Here is a 19,088-nt window from a genome sequence, read left to right on the forward strand (position 1 = left end):
GATGGATATTGGACAACGTAAAAGTCAATATAAAAGTAAAATTTTTAGGTAACACGTCTACTCCTAAACGAATTTAGCCTTTGATAAAATAGACGGTGTTTATTTTTTACTGGGAATGATAATTATTAGTTATCCGACTAACCCAGTGTTGGCGAACCTTTTTACGTACGCGTGCCAGAATTTTCCAAATATTATTTTTCGACTGTCTGGCGTGCCGAGCAGTTTTTCATGGGGAAAAATGAAAAAAATAGTTTTTAATAATGCTATTAAAAACTAAAAAAATTACAATTGAGCTTTTGAGATTATATTTTTCATTGTGTTTCTAACTGAAGGCATATATTTTACTTTTTCAATATTTTTTTCCTTGTTTTTAATTTTTCCAAAAGAGATCGTGGAAGCATTTTAACAAAGCGTCTTTCATAATATTATATTCCGTATCACTGAACAGTTTTCCATTTTTAGCGATTATGTTTGAGGTCAAATAAAAAGCAGCTGTTCATATTTGAAGACTATCCATAAATTTCAACAGGTTTGTTGGTTGAATACTTTTATTTTTAATTGCTCGATTGGTCTCAAGCATTGAACATCGATCAAATGTCACGGCGCGGCTTCTCCCGTTGCCTGATGAGGTAAGTGCGATAATATGATATGCCGCATAAACCCCATGGATCTACCTATGCAAGATGCATATTTACAATAAACGTAATGGTTGGCTTGAAGAGTATTTGCTTGGTATTTTTTATACAATGCGATCTGTCATTTATGCATGAATTTCGTCGTTTCCGTTTGCGCATCGATTGGTAAAAATAATATTAAAAACCAAAGAAAATACGCATCGCTATGCCATCATTTTTATTTATATTATATATAGGTACATTTATTTGCAAACATTTTTGTATATTTTAAAAATTATTGTGGTAACATTCGCGTGCCATGCAAAATCTTCTCGCGTGCCATATGTTCGCAAATCACTGGCATAATCCATCGGGTTTTTGCACAACTGTTGGTGTGTATTTTTCCAGCCAGGGATTGAATCCACGACCCACAGCTTCAGCGAATCTATACCAACTATACCATCGTCATTGTAAATCAACGATCCAATGAAATAAATCAATAAATATTACATAGATTTTGAACTTACTGTAAGAACACTCCAAAGTTCCCGAAAAATGTTTATCAATAATAATAGCATTACGTTTCATCATACAATTATTATTCTTAGAGTCTATTGTTTAAAAGCTTTCTCTTGTAAGCTGTAATGGTTAAGTCGAAATCAGTCAAGCCAAAGTTAAAATAAATACCAAGTTACCTAGTTGGTTATTAGTCGCTATAATCTGTATCGATTTTATGATGTACCTAATATTGAATGAAAATTTTGTGAATTCAACGCAAATGTTTATGTAAGTCTCATTATTTTTTTAAATTATTAATTAACATGTCCTTGTTTTTTCGTAAAAGGTGGTTGTTAGTAATTTTGAACAATCACAAATACCCAGGTTTTGAGAAAAACACATAAATATTGTGTCCTGACCGGGAATCGAACCCAGAACCCTCGGGTGAAAGGCAAGCGCCCTACGCACTGCACTACCAGAGCCGCCTTTGTATGTAAGTCTCATTGTCATCATTAGTGCCTAACAATGCAGGACGGGTTCTAACCTCCTCCGAGAACTTCCTATATTTCCTCCTATCCTGGGCTAGTGTCACCCAGGCGTCAGCGCCGGTTGCCTCTAGTGTCTTTGTTGACATCGTTCAACCACAGGAGACCGGGTCTATCAGCTCGCTTTGGTATCCAGGATTCTCCTCGGCGTTTGGGCACTGTCCATTCTTGTTACATGATCCACCCATCGGAGTCTTAACACGTTTAACAAATGCGGAGGTATATTCTTCTTGTAAGAGGCTGCAGATTTCCAGGTTATGTTGAATACGGCATTCCAATCCTACTTATATGCTATCGATATATCCTACGTACCAGTAGAATACAATTTCAGTACCTAGTATAAAATTATAAATTGAATATGACGTCATGATGAGCATGATTAAAACCTCGCAAATATACATTTCAGAGAGAGTCTGGATAGATGGCTCTTGTAATATTTGAACTCACATCTTTGACATAATCTGATACGTCTTAAATGACGGCTTCCAATTTAATTGTTATTCTTGCAAATGTTTGCTAAAAATAAAATTAAGTTATCGCAAATGTTTCAAATTCAGTAAAAAAATCTTACATTCTTATATCTTGTGTACAATGAATAATTAAGTGTTGAATAAAGTTTTTTTTAATTAATAAATATTTATAAAGAATTTTAAATGCGATATAGCTAAAATTTTCATTATTCATGACGCCAATAATTATTAGTTATATATTATAGTTATTTTCCTTGTATCAAAAGCCATTTATTGACAGAAATTTAAATACCTTAGATAGTGTAGTTATTATCAATTTATTAATGAAAATAGTATCAATTGGATTGGTAGTTAGGTAAAGAGCCATCGCCCAGAAAATAAAAAATGTAAGTTTGAATCCTACTGGGTCATTTTTTATAGCAATTTTGAAGTTCAAATTTTAACATGAAAGCGCTATTATATATTATATCGGATGCATTCATTGAGTTATAATAAAGTCAGGTGACCTCTGTTTCAATGGGTGGAAAGACGGCTGTATATTTTAAAATATAAGGAGTCTTATCCAACGGAAAATAGATTTATAATGACTAATGAGGTATTGGACGAAAATACTCATTAACAAATATTTAACCAATGGAAGGAAATATTATGTAAATATACAACGTTACAAAATATATTGAAGACAATATTTATTTACCTTTACGAAATAATTTGAATAAACAGGATAACATCTACAACCGTATTGTAAACCTCCCTGGATTACGTAATATCCATCGTATGGCGTCAATTTATTTGGTCAATATGTTCAATATTAATAAACAATACATAATCACAATATAAAATAAAACCTTACCAAAGGAAAATAATTAAAGGAAAGATACTTTCGAATAGTAAAGATATATTCTACCATCACCACGGGAGGTGCCCTGGTTTGCGGAGTCTCCTTTGACGAGGAATGAGCTTAAGTTAATAATGAGGCTAAGAACAGGGCACACAATGGGCAAAAGATTTGATGTCCTCATGGGAAGAAGCGAATCGCAACTCTGCAATAAATGTCATGTTTTAGAGGACATTGTACATATAGCACTACTAGAGTAAAGCTGTGAATTGCGGATATCTATGAGAATGTCGACGAATTGAAAGGTGTCCTGGCGGTGGGTAAGACGGAAGAGCTAGGCAAAATTGTAAAGTTATTTAACAGAATAGGGGTGAGGACCTGATCGACGGATCCCCTTCTAGAAGAGAAGAGGCGATATGACAGCGAGTCGCAGTCAAAGCCTCGGTAAAATCACAAAAAAAAAATAGTAAATATAAAAATAAATCTTTAAATAGCAACGGAATATTGTGTACAAGCACATTTAACGACTGTGAGTCAGTATAATATGGAAAAAACCACTAATGAACATGTCTATAAAGGTAATAACATTCAGAATTTGAAAACCTCCTGACTATAATATCAATAAAGGTAACTAAAAAAAACACTACGATCTACGCACTGCATGTCTGGCATGGCGGGAGGCGCAAGAATTTGCGATGGACTGAAGAAAGTGACGGGAACTTGTGCTTGCCCTATGCCCGATGGCATGACAGGGTGAAGTAATTAAGTGGTAAAAACGGGAATATATCCTGCAATATAAATGTAAGCTAATGTTCACATTTGTTTCCCGAGTGGTACATAATATCATGTAAGTTTGACAGAAGTAAAAAAATATAAACATTTTTCACTGCTGGTGACTTATTTAGGTGTTGGTATCGTTACTTTCAAAATATGACACTAACACCGTTTCAGAATGATTTCATCATGATAATGCCAGAATAATAAAATTTGTTCTTGCTCTACGCCAGTGTTTTCCAAAGTGTAGTACGCGAAAAGTTTGATGGGGGTACGCGCTGCACCGAGAGTTGTTAAAAGAGAAGTGGACTCGTTTCCCTCTCTTCGTGAGTTTAAAATAAGTTCGGCTGGTAAAAATGGAATAAGTACTACAAAAAAATGCGTTTTATTAAATTAAAACAACAATACAATGCAGTTCCATCATGAATTGACAGTTAACAAAATAAAATTTAAAAAAAATGGTAAAATTAATGTTGATACTCTGAAATGTATAACACAGCGTTTAGAGAATTTACAAGTGGGCCTGAAAACCTATTTTCCTGATTTAAACAAAAATATTGAATATATAAGATATCCGTTCAACATTAATACAATATTCATCCTAGAAGGTTTATCGCATGCGGAAGAAGAGGAATTATTGGAATTAGCTTTAGACGGATTCTTAAAAAAAATATAAGGACAGTAATTTGACATCATTCTGGTTGCAAATGCAACATGTGTATCCAGTTTTAATAGAAAAAGTCATGAAATACATCTTGCCTTTTCCAACTTTACATCTATGTGAAGTTACTTTTTCAGCATTTGTAGACATTAACTCAAAAAAAAAGGAAGAGGCTTTTGGATGTGGAACCGCATACATATCAGATTAATTTTAACAACCAGTGAACCAACGTATGATGATCTGTCGTATCAACATAAACAATTTCATCCTTCTCATTGATTATAATGAATGTTGTTTGTAATATAACTTTTATTTATATTTTATTATGAATGAATTTTATTCGTCGTTCATTATTATTTTTTTTATGTACTAAAAAGGAATAATAAATATATTTTGATTGTTATTAAAGTATGTGCATTTTGATGAGAGGTACTCAGTGTTACGAAAATTATAGAAGGAGTACACAGATGTCGAAAGTTTGGGAAACACTGCTATACGCCAAGGCTTACGTACCAACTAGAAAAAATACGTTGTGCATTTGTATAACTTTTTAAAAATCTGTAAATGTATTTATTACCTATATATGTATAAAATTCTTAATATCATCAAATTAAAAAAAAATATTGATTTTATTAATAGATCATGAAGTAAAAAACTTTTGCAAATTTTCACGGAACTCTGGTTAAGGATCACTTCTTTGGATTGTTATTTTAATTTGAATTATACTCACAGTGCACGTTGAGCGTGATTCTTTTGCTAACGGAGGGCGGGACCCCATTGGTGGCGATGCAGAGGTAGGCGCCGGCGTGTAGGCGGCTCACTTTCGACATATTCAGCTGCCCACCCTCCCACGACAGCACTGAAAGAAGAAAAAACATGTTATTATGACGTAACTCACGTATCTGTTACGCTAAAAACTTTCAAAGATATATTGGAAAAATGCCTGGTATGAAAAAAATATTATGTTTTGTCCGAGGAACGAATTCCGGCGGCATATTGGCGTTAGAGAAATAGGAAGATCGCAGCAACGCAAGGCCAGATAACAACATTGAGATATAAATAAGAGATTGTTTATTATTATCATTATCTGATACAAAACTTCTCATCAGGATTCTGAATGAAGACATTCTTAAATGCAACTTCTATGGATTGTGTCGGTTCTTTTTAATACTGCATGATCATACATAAATCCATAAGGATGCATATTATTATGATAATATTAAATTGTATTATACAAAGTGGGAACATATCTAACCAGTAGCAAAAACTTCTTACTAAGCAATTAATAATTAATTGGACTCAATAGTTAACGTATATCTAATATTATTTAATGTCTATCTTGACATGGTGAAATCATTAATTTAATTATTTGTAGAAGAAAAAATATTATAATTATTTACTTGTGCGTTTATTTAAATTACACAGTGACATTACGTCATAAAAATCAGCTATATCTACATGGATGAAAACACGCTATCAGCAAAGACTAGACAAATTAAGCTATATGTTTTAGTTTTCTGATGAAAATGATTAGTTTGGTTTTCAGCTGTTGAATAGAATAATATACTAAACTTTTAATAAAAATGTGGTTAATATCTATTATTACCATATATTATTAACTTGTATATTCTACACTGTTAAATGAAAATGTGCACATTTTAGAAATATAAGGATGCATCTAAGCAGTAACTTATGAATATGTTAATCTGGAAAATAATGAAGATTACGCAAAATTTTCTTACATCCCTCCAACAAACTCTCTTTGCCACTAAGGTATACAAAGAAATGAAGACGACGTGGTAAAAAATGTCTATCGAGCAAAGGTAAACGATGAATAAAAAATATCAGTCTAAAGACATAGAACCTACGCCTTTTAGATTGGGCAGCTTTTCTGTTGTTTTTGTTGTTGTATGGAGATACTATATGAATATCTATTATTTCCTGGTGTTTGGTGATTTCATTCATATGAGAGATAGGATTTTCGAGGATAGGATTATTGAATTATTATTATATATAGTAGTCGCTAGTTTGCCGCGTTGTTATTTTTATTTATGGATTTTTACGACCTACGGAAATATTTTTTACAAGTCAAGGTAAGTATTAAATGATTATTAATTTAGTATATACTTACCGATCCTGAGAAATTTGATCCATTTGACCATTTATTTATTTCCCTTAATAATATAGATCTCTCTTGGTAAAATGCATTCAAATTGTTCGCTGTATGCGAAAATATGCAGTAGGTAATATTTTTTCAAACCTTACAAATAATAGTAATATCGAATAATAATAAAAATACATATTTTATACTGTTTGTAATATATTATTTTACATGAAAAAAACATTCAAATTGTATCAATATACGCAAATATTCATTTAGATTTTAAAAGCGCTGAGACAGGGAACAATACCGAGATACTGAGTAAATAAAACAAAATAATTCAACATAGTGCCTACCTACATGAGTAAATAACAAATATGTTGATTCTTTACACATTAAAGGTTTTTTATTTGATAAAATACAATTTACATACATAGGTATATAACCGTAGCTTTATAAAAAAAATCATTGTCAAAGCTAAATTTTAATGGATATTCGGAAATACTTTGTAGCATAACCTACTTACCGGAATACATAATATTATAATAATATTATGAAGCCGCCAAAATTTTTATTTACCCTTATAGTATAAAGAGCATTCGTTTTTAAAAATTTAAAATATGATGACATACCTATTCATAAAAAAATCGACAATATTACTTGTATAATAAAATATGTTAATAATAGCGCCGCTGTAAAGGCATTATTCAAGAATTGGCGACACTTTCGATCAGTATTTTTTTAAAACTTTTATGATTCACTATGTCCATGCATTAGGTCTTTTTCATGGCGCAATTATGATGCCAATTGATCGGATGGGTGCGCCTGTTGTTCACCATACAGTTTCTTACAAAACTATATAAATCCACTCCGACTTCCCGTTCCACGTTACGTTTTGAGAGATGCTTAGTTCAGCTACCGCCGAACACTAGCTTCGCAGATTTCAATGAGCTTTAGCTTTCAGAAAATGATATTAAACCGATACTGATATTATACAAATCTCATCAAATTTTATAAGTTTGTTATACCCGTGCTCAATTCGCACGCAAGTCAGACGATTTATAGTCTTCGGATAATTTTCCCGTGGAGTACTCCACATCTGCGGACTTCTAAGCCCGCAGGATTCGTTGGATTTCAAACATGTTTGATATTTTACTCTCCGAGTTGCCAGAATTCGTCCATCAATAACTAAGTAAATTTGATTTGACATTAAAACGCAATCATTTTGGACCAAAAAACCAGTAATTGTTCTAAACATTTTTATTGATTAATTTGTTAATTTAGATATTAGAAAATGAGAGATTTATCGATTATTTTTCTTATTTGAATTTATGAAATTCTTTAAGAAAACGTAAAAATTGTGTTATTTTCACTCCTATATTATTTTATGCATATTATCTGCATGTAAATAACACTATATTTCGCGATTATCAGCGCACGTTATGATATTATTTTAACTATCGCAACTGTCAAAGTTCGAGTTTTTTACTCGTTCGTTGATCGTCCGTTGGTCAGTAGCAGAGTATGGTTAAATCGGACGACTTATTGTCCTCGGAATTTTAACTCGTCAATGGAGTACCTGCATGACATACTGTCGTAAGACTCTCTACATCTGCCGACATTATATTTGGATGTAAATTGCACCGTGAATGAAATTTTGACGACGTACTTAATGTTTTCGATATATATATATATTATATCGAAAACTACGTTAGAAAACAAAATCAAAAAGTAACAGTTATTGTGGGTTCGACGGCGCAATCCACAGCCTCCGGTTTGGTCTGGTGTATGGATGAAACTCTTACGGGGATGGCATTCATACTCCATAACTCAACAATATGCTTCGTGGTCTGAATCACACCACGCTTGCAAAGTGCATTATTATAAGCATGTCCGTAATGCCCACACCGGATTCGGTTTGCGATAAGGAAAGAGAAGTATGACATGTTGAAATTGTATTAGCCACTTAAGCGTACATCTATCATGTGACTGTGCATATGCCTAAAATTAAGATGGCCTCGAATTCTTTCAAGTAGGTATATTTTCATTTTAGAATATAATGTAATACGCTAGGGTGCTAAGATGCTCAAATTGAAAACCTCTGAAGTACACCATAATATACCCACTCTAAACAATATTTGAATATATTATATTCACCGGTTAGTACTTACCTACTTGAACAAAAAGATATTCAAAGATATACTATTTTATAGCCGTATATATATTATTATACAATATTACATGCTCGCGTGAAACCTGTATCAAAGGAATTTCCTATACTAAATTGAAATATTTCTGGAATATATTACGGTTGAGGCAGCAATTTTAAAGCGATTTTTTTCATCGACGCGACGTGAGGAAAATGCTGCCTTGTCAATGTTGCTGGCGTGAAATCGGATGACGTCACCACGCTGATTCAAATTTAATTAATATAGAGATATTCCACACTACATAATATGGCCAGAGCCACAGTTATCATTTTTGGCGCGCCTGTCAAACCGCACTTCTGTAGCATACTATTTTTAAATATAATGATAAGTAAATATTTTACAATTTTTTCCGATTAAAATATTACAATATTTGAGGTGAATAAAAATGAAATCATTACATTAATTTAATAATATATCAACAGATTAATCATCAAAACAAAAACGACTTAATTAAGTAGTATTTTTTTTGTGCCAACAATATTTAGATTTATATAGAATTCTATGGAATGAAATGAACAAAGTCACTACTGATACTAGTTTAAATTTATTAAAGCTACATTCTTTCTTTTTTGGTCTGCCATTATTCTTTGGTTTTAATTTAGCTTCTGCAAAGGAAATAGTGAAGTTAGCGCTTTTCTAATTCTCTATTTTGAAAAACTTTCATAATACCAGTTTCAAAGAGATATTGTAGTAAATGGTATATTATAATGCTTTTCATTGGGCTAAAATTTAGAATAAGTGCTCATAATACTGTCAATAATAAATTGGACATACTATATGACAGAACGTCAACAATTTTTTTAGGTTGCCTACTAAATACATGACTACGGCTCTCCATATGGTCACAACTTTTCTTTCCGTGTTCCGCTTGTGGACATACATATTATTATATTTACCACATTTTTAGAGTAATATTACGGAATTTTTGGATCTATTATGTTACGTTGATTCCTGTTGATGTGTATGAAGTCGGAGCAAATGTTTAAACAAAGATACATCTGGAAAACACGAATTGTATCGAAAACCCATAATTGGATACAGCATCTGTATATATTAATCTGTCGAACCAAGAAATTGATATGATCGAATCTCACTCGGTCAACAAATTTACAATAACTTTTACTATATTTCAGGCAGCTATGTATTTAACTATATATAGTACCGGCTTCGCTCGAGTCGCATCATTCATCGATATATTTAACAAATCAATAATAATAAATATATAATTACAAATTTCCAATGTCAAAATAACCGTATCTAAGTATACAATATATTTTAACCCAATGCTTACAGGCCGCACAAAATTGCGTTTTTGCTAATTGCTTTTCAAATGCAAATTAACACGTTAATTACAAAATTAATTAAAAGGGCCCGTAAGCATTGGGTTAAAAAAATCTGACAACTGTAAAATTCGAATAACACCAAAATCGAATCCAAAATAATATGGTAACTTAATCTCTAGTAAAAATTTATAATTAAAAAAAAAACAAATAAATTTAAATTTAAATTTAAAATATAGTTACCTACTTACCCTTCTCGAGTTGAATTTGTTTTCAATAATAACTATGATGCCATATCTAAATCTTAAAAAACACAACTTTTCTAATAAATATTCCATTGCTTAAATGCATGTCACGCTAAACCTTACCTTTAGAATATTACCAAGAAAGGTTCAAGATTTTTAGGTTAGATTTTCCGAATTTTCACGAAGCTTCTGGCACGTAGTCCCAGAGTTCCGTGAAGCCCGGTTGGGAATCACTGAATTCTCGACGTCAGCAAGAGGGAGCTCTTTCTAGTGCAGGACTCGTTCTTCAGTCTTTTTATGTACCTAGTCCACGACAATGTCAACATTCGCCTTTGTGAACATATTTAAAATAATATGTCAAGACACTGTTACACCGTCCAAGCGACAGAGACATACAAAATAATATTAACATTGGGAGGAAAATAATATTATAAATCTTACTAGATCACATTTTATTTTATTTGGCAGGTAATTACCAAATATTTTTTTATTTTTCAAATTGATTGCAGTTTCGACATGGTACTTATTATTAAAAGTTGTTAATTAGATATAATGTATTATAATTATAACATAAATAATATTAACGTATGTAAATATCTATATCAAAACGTCAAGGAGAACAGTAAGTATCCCTTATAATATCTTATATTTCCCTTGTCAAATACCCAGATTACAACAAGAAAGAATAATGTTACGAAATCCCTCAATGAATAATGAAATATTGAAGACATAAATATAAATTCGGAAGATATCTGTATCGAAGAAATATTTTGTAGGTACGTACTTACTTAAATGAAATATATATCTGAATTATGTAAGTAAGACTGAGGTAGCATTTTTAAAAGTATTTTTCATCTAGAAAAACGCTACAGTAATCAATAGGTAAAAAAATATGGGTGCGTTGATGAATAATCTTTTAATTTTTTTGGTAAACTGTTCATTTTATGCTTACGTTTTTCTTTCTATCGGAGCCTAAGAAATTCTTTGTCCCAATAAATTGATCATTTACACACTAATAATAATTAATAAGCTAATATTATGCAAGGTTGCTTAACGTTTTACGTTGCGTCCTAAGTAAACAATAATAATAATGATTTATTCGTAATAAAAAATTACCACTGAGTTTGAACAAATAAACTGATACCATATCACCAGATTTAACTTTTTTGTTCACATTCATATTCATCTTAAGTCGTATTATATCTTCTATCACAAATTTAGTCCAACTGTCGTAAAAATATACCACAAGCAGAAATAATGCATTTTGTGCATGTGCTAAACGTAGATGATATTATACTAAATCACCAATGTATTTAACATGGGTTTGTTTTGGGAAGGTATATCGTAATGTATTACATTTTCAGATCTATTTTAGTTTTACTTGAATTCAAGACCAAGATTGTTGAAGATAACATACAGCCATTCAATTAATTATAAAGACTTCAACCAAAAGCAATCAACATCAGTGATTCTAGAACATAAGTAAATTTACCTACCACATCGGAAATAAGATTTGGTAGTTGTGGCGGGTAATAAGGAGGAGTGAAAGACAACCTGATACAACAGAAGCAATGCTGACATTAATTTGGCGTTAGCGACCAATTTACGCATAATATGAAAAAATAGTATTAATTACGTTACAAATGAACGTGGAATACAATGTGTATCTAGCGATACCTCTAAATGGTGCGATTTTGAGCGTATAGTATAGAAAAGTATAGGTACATAATAAATTGATTGCCGCACATAGCTCAAGTTAAAAATTTGAATGAAATTTGTGAATAACTGAAAAATAAATTGCCTGGCCAGTATAAATATAATATGTATATTAAATGTATAGATTTTACAATTACAATTTACAAAACCTCCACTGTGTGAAGGCGCATATGATCCTATTAGGATCGGATATAGTCAAATCAAAAAAAATTATACAAAATTATAAGTTTGAACGAACGTCTCTAGATAGTTTTAATGTATGTAAGTAACTGTATGCCATCTCAAATCTAGCATTTTGAAGAGATACTTCTTTTGGCGCGTTTGGGAAATCAGATCAGAGTGTATTTTTGGCGTGTGACATGTAACACATAATTTATTTTTTCACACGAAAAAAACGCACTCGATTGGTTTCAACCCACCGATTGTTTGGTTATCAGCCGAACGCACTACCTTTACACCACAGTATGATACTGCCATCGTGACGATTATACACTATAATATTATAGTTTAGAATTGTTCCGTTGCCTAGGCAGCGAATTTATTATTGTCGGCCATTTGCAATTCCTTACGTAAACACACAATTTAACGTCAGAGTGACGGTTGGTATTTTAAAAACAAAAACAACGAGAAACCATTATATAATTTAGTAATATGAGTTAAAGTGTATAGAAATAAACCAACGGCGTTCAAATAAGCGATTATTTATCTTGAATGTGTAATTTAACAAGATAATTAAGAGCTAGTCAAAGAATCTAGTTTATCACAAGTTTTGTTTTTGTTTTGTTACGCCAAAGAAGAATAGCTTCTAACACGCATTCATAAGTACACACACCGATTTAAATATGTGTATTTATACGAACTTTTTTATAATTCACACTCCATTGCTTGTATAAAGCTAATTTATTTAATCATTTGCCATGGTAATCTGAATGCCATGGTAGATTGACAGCGATTTGGTTGTCAACCAAAAAACACATAAATTTGATGTAGGTATTTTATTTTTAACATTTAAAAAAAATATTTGTCTCAAATAGGATATGAACCTACAACCATCGCATTCTGCTACCGAGCTACTAATGCACTCACTAATCCCGACGATATATCCGTTTCCGTTAATATTGGTGACCATTTTCTGTTATAAGGAATCAAGATAATTACATGAATTACTTACCCTGATTCCAAGATGGTGTCAGCCTTAGTATTTTTTTTTGTTTGTTTTAACTACGGTATGTTAAAACCGCGTGTTGAAAATATTTTTTAAAGTAAACCTATACAAATCTAAAGAGCCACGAGTCATGGTGTCATTCTCAATGAACTCATGAGTTTTATAGCTGATAATGATTATTGTATGAAGTGCATTTGGGCGTTTGAATAGTATCTTCAAAAGTGACTTCGCATTGTGTTTTAAGTGTAAAATATTCAACCAGTGTATGCTACCAACGCTCATGTATAATGCTAAATGTAAAAAAAATACGAGTAGCGCGACGTGTCATGAAAAGATGCATGTTAGGTATTACACGTCGTCATCATCATCAGTAGTCTAAATCGATCCACTGCTGGATGTAGGCCTCTTCAAGCTGTTCCCACTTCTTCCGGTCCTGTGCATTGTGTTGCCACGTACTTCCGCAGAACTTTATCATTTCATCGATCCAGCGACCTCTAGGTCTACCTTGCGGAGGTTTTTTACCTCTTGGATACCACTGGATGACTAAATTTGTCCAAAGGATTGTCTTTTCTTTGAGCTATGTGTCCAGCCCATGCTTGTCGATAGGAAAACGGCAAATAACAGCACTAAAAGCAAAGGATTGTTCTATCATCAGAAATTGGGAACACTTGTTAAGCCAAGTTGAAGAGTTCTACAGCAATCTCTACAGTGATGACACTAACAATACGACTATAGACTAAGATCTTCAGAGAAATGGAAATTCGGAAGACCATACTCCCGAAATCACATCCCGGGAAGTACCTAACCCATGCTTTAAATTACATGAAAAATATTACGCGTAAGGATCACCAAATAAACCTATAGATAAGAAATCAGGTGAAATGACAATTGGCCGGACATGTTGCTCGGCGCGTGGACAACCGCTGGATAAATGCCGCAATGCTGTGGTACCGAAGGGGCACTAAACGCCTACAAGGACGTCCTAAAATTTACTGGATAGGCGGACTCATAAAGTTTCGTGAAAATACATAGCAGTAAAGAACTAGTGCCCGAGAAAAATGGAGAGAGTTAGGGGGGGCCCTCATCCATCAGTGGATCGACCCCAGCTGGTGATGATTGATTATTATTATCTCTGATATTATTAAATATTTTTGTTGGGTATCACTACATTGGAAGAATTATATTTCTAATAATGTTTCGGAAGTAATATTAACAAATGTATACCACAGCACAAATTATTTACTTTGTTACTTTGATCACATCGAAAACTTAAAAGCTCTCGTCTATTATTGATTCGGTCCATATTTTATTTAGTAAGTACTTATCCATTCTTTGCGGGGAACATTTCTTTGGCAGCCGCTCGTGGCTACATTAATATGATTTGTGTAAAATCAATTCCATTGTGAATGTAGTCGATAACACAATATCGAAGAGACAAAATGAGAATGCTTTCACGTTTCCCAACAAAGGTTCTGAAAAAATCTGCCAATATAATTGATATGAGATAAAGAAAGATTCAAAGATCGCATTGTGTTGGTATTTTTTCTTGTAATTGAAAACGAATGTTTCATTACTTTGAAATGATAAGATTTCAGTGTTAAAATTGTATAAGCAAACCTAATTATTTTATTATTTTATTTTATGCATTATCCACGTTCGTTCGTTAGATGGAGCATAATGGTCATCAAGCGACACCTTTTAAGAATCCCAATCGCTTAAAATCTTTTTGTGTTTTCTTAGGTAATGGCAAAATCTCCTAGCTTCATCGTATATATTATTTAGCAAATTTCCAAGATACCAGAGTCAGGTTAGCCTGAATTGAAGGCAAGGTAGATTAAGTCTCTTTTGAGCCACGTGCCTAAGCCAGATTTAACGTTGTCTTTCCACCTTAGATAATAAAAACTGCATGGTGTACTTTCTTATTTCCTGGCTTTATAATATGGAGAATACGCTACATCATAAGATGGTTAGCAAGGGAGTGATTTTCGACAAACACTCGTTATTAAATTCTCATAAAAAATCTTTTAAGAAAACATTTTGAGGATATACTCCATCTGAATCGTCAATGGTGAAACATTTTAAAAAGTATGTAACATGTTCCTATGATATTATTGAGGTGAGTGATTGTTAGCCCTTACCTAGCCCGCTTTGTCGTTGATCTGGACCTATCGGGATCCGCTGCTATTTTAAAAACTTGAATGTGACTTGCTTGACGTGTGATTCGATTTCAAAACCTTGTAGGTACCTAATTCAGATGCCAAAGCCGACTATATTCAGGCCATGGTACTAATTTTCGAATTGGTCGAATGGTCGTCATAAGTACTGATTATCTTCGAATGCAGTGTGATAACCTATTCGCAATAAATGTATGTCCGTGTTGTTTTGGCATTGTTCTTGTATACGTAATATTTATTATATAGAATTATTCTTTTTTTTAGTTTACCGCGCTCCTTCTCCTATGGGGATTTTTTATTAATCAGTCAAACACCCTTGAGTGGGACGCGACCTCAGTATTAGGTATCTGCTCACGAGAATTTATCAGACGTAAAAAACTGCTCACAGTGAAACACTCGGTTAAGACCGAGTGTGCGTGCTGCCGGGCGGTTGGTTTGGAGCGGTCTATGTTTGTGTTGTTCGCAATGAAGATCTTCGATTGCAAATTTCGTTCAAATTATTTCAATATACAACAATTATTATCATTGTATACAAATAGTTTATCATACTACAATCGAAGTATGAGCAAGCATTAGCACTACCATCGAAGTTTACAGTTTCGTATTACGACCTGATCATAGTAATCATTGTAATCGATATTATCTTCATTTATAAATAATTAATAACGTCAGTCAGAGAATTTTTTCCATCCAGCGCATACGGCTGTTGGTCTACTCCAGCAGTTGCCTCTATTTAGGTATATACAAACCTGCATGCCTTCAGTTTTTGAAACTCAAAGTTTAAGGTACAACACGACACTCTTCATCCTATGTACATGGCTCGATTTGATGCACTGTATGATCTACGAGTTCCTATATAGCTCGTTATTGTATCTCCATCCCTACCCTGGCTGTTAACGGGTCAAAATATACCAAGTAGTACGCTCCGCATAAGTGAGACCAACACTCTTTCCAAATTTCTGATCATGCACCAGGTATCCGATCCATACGTTATGACAACTGGTATTTTTAGTGTTTTGCATACGATCCATTGCGATGCATTTTTATAATATGCACCTATATCACGTCGAGAATTATTTTAAAATACTTTTAAAAATACAGTTTACAAAGAATAATAGTTAAAAAAATGTTTTTACTCATTTGAGTTGAAGATTGAGAGGGTAGTCATTATAATTTCAACATTCCTATTCAATTAATATTATATGAAATTAAAATATCTGTTATCTTTTACAAGAGACATAAAATTGTTTTTTAGCCAGATTCTTTTGTTTATTTATTTGTCGCGCAAACTAAAACTCCCCGGGATGCCGCGCGGAGGCCAAAATAATGAAAATATAATTCTTCGAAACAGTAGGGCGGTGTGATAAAAATGTTGAGTGCAACACTTTCATAAGAAAAATTGTCATTCCCTTATGTAAATCTCCCGGTGAAAAAATATTTCCCGCCTGAAGTTGGCGCCGAGAATAATATCGAATTGGAGGGAAAACTTTTAAACGAGTATTTTCTCGGAATGATCGACCTCTACATATTTTATATTATCGGTATTAATAAGTTTGCAGAGCACCAGTGTGCCGTCGAACGGGTGTGTGTAATGCTTTGGTTTCCTTTATTGGCTCTACTGAATAAAAATAAGTAGGTATTTGCTTTTACTGCTTACACATTTTTTTTTTATAAAAATGCTTTATATTAATACAACAAGAATCATAAGTATCTCCTACTTGAATGGCAATTTAAAAAAAGTTTGAACTTAAGGAAGTTATGTTATGAAATTTTTGAATTATAAAACTCCATATCGATTCCATGATGTTTTAATGTGATTGTATTGGTAGCCATAAACATTTAATATTTAGATAAATGAAAGATTTTGGTATTCTTAGGCATGTGGTTATAATGTACGAATGGCATACTATTGTTAATGATGTATTGCTATTATTTGTCTAAATCATGGTTCCCAAATTGGACACTATAGAATACAAATAGAAATCTGGGGACCGCTGTTGGCTGCAGGGCCTATAAGGGATCGTTAAGAAGTGAGTACAATATTGACAAACTGTTACCACAACACCATGCTTATCCTTCTAATTAGTTATTATTATTATTTCAAGTTTTAATTGTAATAATAATTATTAAAACGGAATCTAGTGTATTTATATGCTATTGACACTTTATTACTTCATTTAATAATTTAACATCAATCCCAAGCTGTTTTATTTTCAAACTAGGTTCTAAAAATTAAAAGTTTATACACATATATATACATGATTAATCTCCAAACCGCTTCATGCATATACCTACCACGACAATATAAAATATGATATGAGCCCTTCACAGTTATGCTGAGAACGTAGCAGGAAGATTTTTTATAGATTCTAGATGTGAATGGTTTGCATAAATATTTTAATGAAAAATCCACAATTACACTTTCAATTTTATTATTAATTGAGATATAATTTTACAAAGAGGAGAGAGGAGAGGACTTTTCACACAACACAAATATCGTTGAAAAGGGGATGAGCCAAACAAATTTAAGTACTTTATTATTTAATGTTTGAGACTTTCACAGTTGTTTTTTTTTATCGTAATAGATTCTTCAGATATCATTATCTCTTGATAATAGCCTTTGCAATGAGCCCGAAATGTCGAAGAAAGAAGGAAAAAGTACACGCGGTGGAAACCCAAGAATCTTTTATAATACTAACTTTATTATTGTCTAAATAATTGGTCTTAAATCAAATAGAAAATTACAGTTTATGGGGTGGGGTTTTCTTCGTACCTAATATCTGTATATTTATTAATTCATGGAATTAATTTGAGATGTATTTAACAAATGTGATCCATAACAGTGTGATTTGACTTTGATACGGACTTTCATAAACTTTAATTAATTTTAGTAATTTTTATTAATGTTTATGTACTTAATAACTATTAATAAAGTACTTTATTATATTCGATATATTAATAATAGGAGGCTTTATTCAACATCGTGTTCAACATAATATTATAGTTAAAGACATAAAGCGGACACATGTTGCTCTAAAGTGGATAAATTGATTATTAGATTAATTTCGGCATTTATTATATTATAGGTAACTACGTGATATCCAAGTTAAAGGCGTAGAAATCATCGAAGAAGCTAGGGTACTCCTTTATCCAGCAATGAGCCAAACGTGTATGACGATGTTAATAAAATTCTGAAAGTACTAATATTATTCCTACTTATTTCAAAACAAGAAATCATAACGTATTATGTACAGTGTTAACTGCATGTTGAGATTTTAGGAATAATATATTAAAAAAAAATAACTCTCATATTTTCAGTTAGGTACCTGCTTAAAGAGTTCAAAGAAATATATGTTATTAATTAACCATGTTCAAAATGTATAAAAAACAGTCACATTAGGTAAATATTTTTTGTTATTAAGTGGCATACTAAATATTCTATTTTATTTATGCGCGCAGGGCAGGTATGCTAAGAAATTGTTTTATTCTGTCAACGAAAAAAGTACTAAAATGTTCATGTTTGTTTTCTCTCCTCAGTATAATACTGTGATGTGTACAAAAGAGTTGCCCTCAGGCTGTGCCTTACCTGCCTATCCCCACGTGACGTCAGTGGGTGGATTCAAAAATTCTTTCTGTATTCTTGAAATTTTTTTATGTATATTTATGTAAACTTTGTATATTCACTATTATAGATATACTAATATAAGTTGTTCGATGTTCATATTTGAAACTATGATTTTTACAATGGTTTTCCGGTAGAAGTTTGAATTATACACTGGCCATTGCTATTTGGGGAG

At 32.3% G+C, this 19,088-nt stretch overlaps 1 protein-coding gene across 1 annotated transcript in view; it reads right to left on the bottom strand.

Annotated features, from left to right (window-relative positions):
• LOC147079238 (lachesin-like) overlaps positions 1-19,088 on the bottom strand; it is a 63,732-nt gene that overhangs the window by 13,364 nt on the left and 31,280 nt on the right. The window contains exon 3 of the mRNA XM_085949160.1: positions 5,131-5,259. Within this exon, the coding sequence (XP_085805286.1) occupies positions 5,131-5,259 (129 nt within the window). The remainder of the gene's footprint in view (positions 1-5,130; positions 5,260-19,088) is intronic.

This window comes from Rhyacophila brunnea, unplaced genomic scaffold (genome assembly GCF_057557595.1).
Source record: "Rhyacophila brunnea isolate RB1 unplaced genomic scaffold, BYU_Rbru_1.0 scaffold_10, whole genome shotgun sequence".
Lineage (NCBI taxonomy): Eukaryota > Metazoa > Arthropoda > Insecta > Trichoptera > Rhyacophilidae > Rhyacophila > Rhyacophila brunnea.